The sequence below is a fragment of the Triticum urartu genome, chromosome 5 (assembly GCF_003073215.2).
Source record: "Triticum urartu cultivar G1812 chromosome 5, Tu2.1, whole genome shotgun sequence".
Taxonomy (NCBI): Eukaryota; Viridiplantae; Streptophyta; class Magnoliopsida; order Poales; family Poaceae; genus Triticum; species Triticum urartu.
In genome coordinates this window covers 646,497,237-646,500,925 of record NC_053026.1, presented here as the reverse complement: position 1 = coordinate 646,500,925, position 3,689 = coordinate 646,497,237, and the positions used below count along the sequence as shown (strand labels likewise).

The 3,689-nt window shown below is 42.9% G+C and overlaps 1 protein-coding gene across 1 annotated transcript; it reads left to right on the top strand.

The window, feature by feature from the left end:
- Positions 1–272: 272 nt before the first annotated feature.
- LOC125511552 lies at positions 273–3,144 on the top strand. The gene is made up of 3 exons (XM_048676954.1): positions 273–675; positions 755–887; positions 2,896–3,144. The coding sequence occupies exons 1-3, from the start codon at positions 501–503 to the stop codon at positions 2,897–2,899; spliced, it is 312 nt and encodes a 103-aa protein (XP_048532911.1). The 5' UTR covers positions 273–500; the 3' UTR covers positions 2,900–3,144.
- Positions 3,145–3,689: the final 545 nt, after the last annotated feature.

Sequence of the window (3,689 nt, the reverse complement as noted above, 5' to 3'; positions counted from 1 at the left end):
TGCACTTACACGGATTGGTACTGTGATATGTGTGATTTCTTTTGAAAAATGCCGCCCATTTTGTGCATACGTCTGCCCACTAAGCCACTAAAATGATTTTGGCCTTAATATTTTCAATCATGTCACTACAAGAAACCTGCTAATGCATGACGGATTTCTGCTGACAGTTTTGAAAACCGTCATGAAAGGCCCATTACAGCTCCGCAAGCCCGCAAAAAGCCCACCTAAAGCCCTAAACTTTCCCCCGTATAAAACCTAACCCTAACACACTTCCCCGTCCCCAAACTCTTCCTCCATCCGCCGCCGCCACACGTTGCCTCTCCTTCTCCCCATCCTCTGCCGCCACGCCTCTCGTCTCCTCATCCCTGTCCTCCGACTTCACCTACCCACCTCCAACCGATGATGGTGGCCCGAGATCCATGGCGACGGTGGTTGCAGCGGCCCCATGGAAGCGGCGGCCAACCCTAGCCACTGCGGCGCGCCTCTGCTGCTCACAATAAATGGCCAGGGCCATGGATCTGACCAGGGGCCTCCCTCCTGCGTCTCCTGGGCCGCGCAACTGCCTCGCCATCCAGAGATTTGGAGCAGCAAGTGTTGGACGAGCAGAGGACAGCGACCGTGACCCGCAGGAGGCCCAAGCTCGACCTCGCCGGCGACGACGATTCCCCACACAAGGTCCCTCCCTACTTCCTCCTTGTCTCCTTCATTCTTTCCTTCTCTCTCCCAACCCCAATCAATTTTTTCTTCGATTCAGATCAACAGGAGCTCTCCGCCTCTCCAGATCCATGGACGGCGACAACCGAGACCCCACGCTCGAGCCTGACAAGCTGGGCGAGCTCGACGGCGAGGTCGTCCGCCCTGTCCACCATGATTTCCCATAGAACAAGGTCTACCCTTTCACTCTATTTGTCTTTTCGTTCCAAGTGACGGCGGTTCTGCTCTAGCATAGTACTCCGGGGGCTCTCAAATTTTCTTGGACTGAACCTGATGCAGACAACGTGGCCACTTGCTTTCCTGATACTTGCACGTTACAGCCAACGATAGAGACTAGCACTGCTGTCTATTTTCTATTTCTTCTACTGTGCGAGCACTAGTAGTGTAGAATTTGTGAGATCCATTGACCATGGAGTAAATGCCCATGAGATGCTTCTGTTGGTTTCCTTTGAATTTTCTTGTTTATGGAGGGGAAGTGGTTCATTAATCTGACTGAATCCATTGACCAAGAGTAGATTCTTTGTTAGCTATTACACTGCTTCTCTGTTAAATATTATGTGCATACTTTCTATGTGTTATGTGGTGAAAATTGCCATCATATCGACTTCAACACAATCAAGTTGATAAATTTATGCCACTAGAATTTTGATGCTATTGTACCAAGATGATGGCGGTGCTTGTTGCCATGGAATGCTTGGTTGATCACATTTATTATCTGCAAATAAACGTGTTGTATTTTTGTATCTTTTGTTCTGAAAGACATGTCCCTTTGTAAGAAAAACACTACTTGAAGAAAAAGGTGCAGCCAAAATAGCTGATGACTATGTATTCTGGGGTGTGTTTGGTCTGGAGCCAAGCTAGCCTTACCAAAATATTGGTGTCCCCATGAGTTTTGGCTGCTGTTTAGCTGGACATCAAATATTTGGCTTGCCCAACCCAGCCGGCGTTTGCCCCATGCAATTCTTGCCAATATGCGGGCGAGCCGAGGGCGACGAATTCGTCTGCCAAAATATTGGCTGCCAACCTGCTAGCATCCGCATTATGCTTGGCTGTTACATGAGCTAGAAAATTAATTAGCTAGCCCGTATGTGAACGCCTCCATGGATCGTATCAATCCAGTCGGCTAGTATGTGTGTGTTTCACTCGGCAAACATGTGTGCGTGCTACTTCATTGAACCCTTTTATGCCCTTTTTCTATTTGGTCATCATGATTTATTGGCTCCTTATATAAACATTTCAAGCTAGACCTCAAATGCTCATTTTCTAAAGAAAAAGAAAAAAGACCTCAGATACAGATATGTGGTATGTTAATTGGCAAGAAACCAAACAGAGACCCAATCATCTTGCCAAAAAATTTGGTGATGCTACGGCTACAATCCAAACAACACTACCACACCAAAATTTTGGTCATGCCCTTGCTTTGGTTGTGCCAATTGTTTGGCAGGGTAAGTTGGGGCACAAACCAAACAGCCCCCTGATTTCTGGTTACTGTTGACATCGAAATCTGGTACATGTCACTCTTGATTGTTCCTGGGTTATGCCAAGCTGCTTATACAATCGCTGATATTATTTTTTATATGCGTAACTTGAAGTAGTTGGTGTCCTTTTACTTTATTAGCTTATATAATTTATGCGTACAAATAGCTCCAGATCTTTGCTCAATTTAATATATATCACAATGATGAATTTCTTGTTCTCAGTACATGTCACCATGTTCAGGATGTTACATACTAAATGCCTCCATCTTGACAAGTTGTAAAGATAAACTTTTTCCTGCCATTTACTCTGTTATATTTATTTATAATAGAAACTGGTGCAGAGTTAGTACGTGTAGTGCATGGAGATTTTTCCTCTTAATTGCATATGGTGCCCAACATTTGGTAATCTTATAAACCTGACAGGTTTATATGACCTCAACTACTGCTGCTATATTAATTAGTTGTGTGGTTTGTTACTTTGCCATTTGACTTACAGTTGACACACTTTGGATTAATTTTCAGAAACCTCATGTTTACTTTTGTTTTATAGGGGATACAATGTTATTCTCATCTGTAGGCACTATAAGATATAAGATTTAAGAATTTTGCACATGTCATTCATTTTTATATTTGTTGCTATTATATTATTTCTACTGTTTATTCATATCCCTAAAAAAAATCTAAGGATCTTGTAAATTTGCAGGTAAGATTGGGAAGCTGGCTACTTGATGCTGCCCATCAATCAGCCATGACATGATGGTTGCCATCAGGAGGGCCGATAGCAAGAATCTAAATAACAACCTTGATAGTTTGTATGTTATGTTGATGTAACATGAATTGTACTAATTCCTAACCGTGATGTGTGATATATTTTTTCAATCTATATTGTAAGTTATCATTTTGTAAAGAATTTTGTAAACTGCTACGTTGTAAATACATACATATGTGCATATTGGTCGAACTGTGTAATGTTATACATTTTGCAAATACTTGGGCCAAAATTGGCATTGGGATTTGTGTAAACCATTCTGCTCAAAACCTATCACGTAAAAATTAGGCCAAAAGAAATGGCTTAATGTGCTCAACTATGATGAAATTTGTGACGGAAAATAGTATCCACGTAGGCAGCCACGTGATTTGAATTGATCTATCAAAAATCCTATGTGGCGTTAGTCGATGACGGTTTGTTCCGTCACAATGGATTGGGCCTTGGCGGGCCTGGGGCAGATCCATGACGGACAAGTACCGTCATGTAAGGAGCGATCTCAAATTATGACGCGATATACATGACGGATTTCAAATCCGTCGTGGACGGGCATGCATGACAGTTTTTCACTGACCTGTGACGGGTCAAGTCCGTCACGTATTAACAGATTTCTTGTAGTGTGTGAATTTCTGAATATTGATTGTTTACCTTACACAAGCTTAATATTGACTGTAGTCAATGATGTGATTAACCCTCTGAAAAAAGCATGTCCTTTACTGGTACTGCCCACC

What these genes read in the sequence shown, in the direction of transcription:
- LOC125511552 (XM_048676954.1), top strand. Translation starts at nt 501, where the DNA reads ATGGCCAGGGCCATGGATCTGACCAGGGGCCTCCCTCCTGCGTCTCCT. An exon ending in ACGACGATTCCCCACACAAG is followed by an intron (nt 676 to 754) that starts GTCCCTCCCTAC and finishes TCTTCGATTCAG; the next exon opens with ATCAACAGGAGCTCTCCGCC.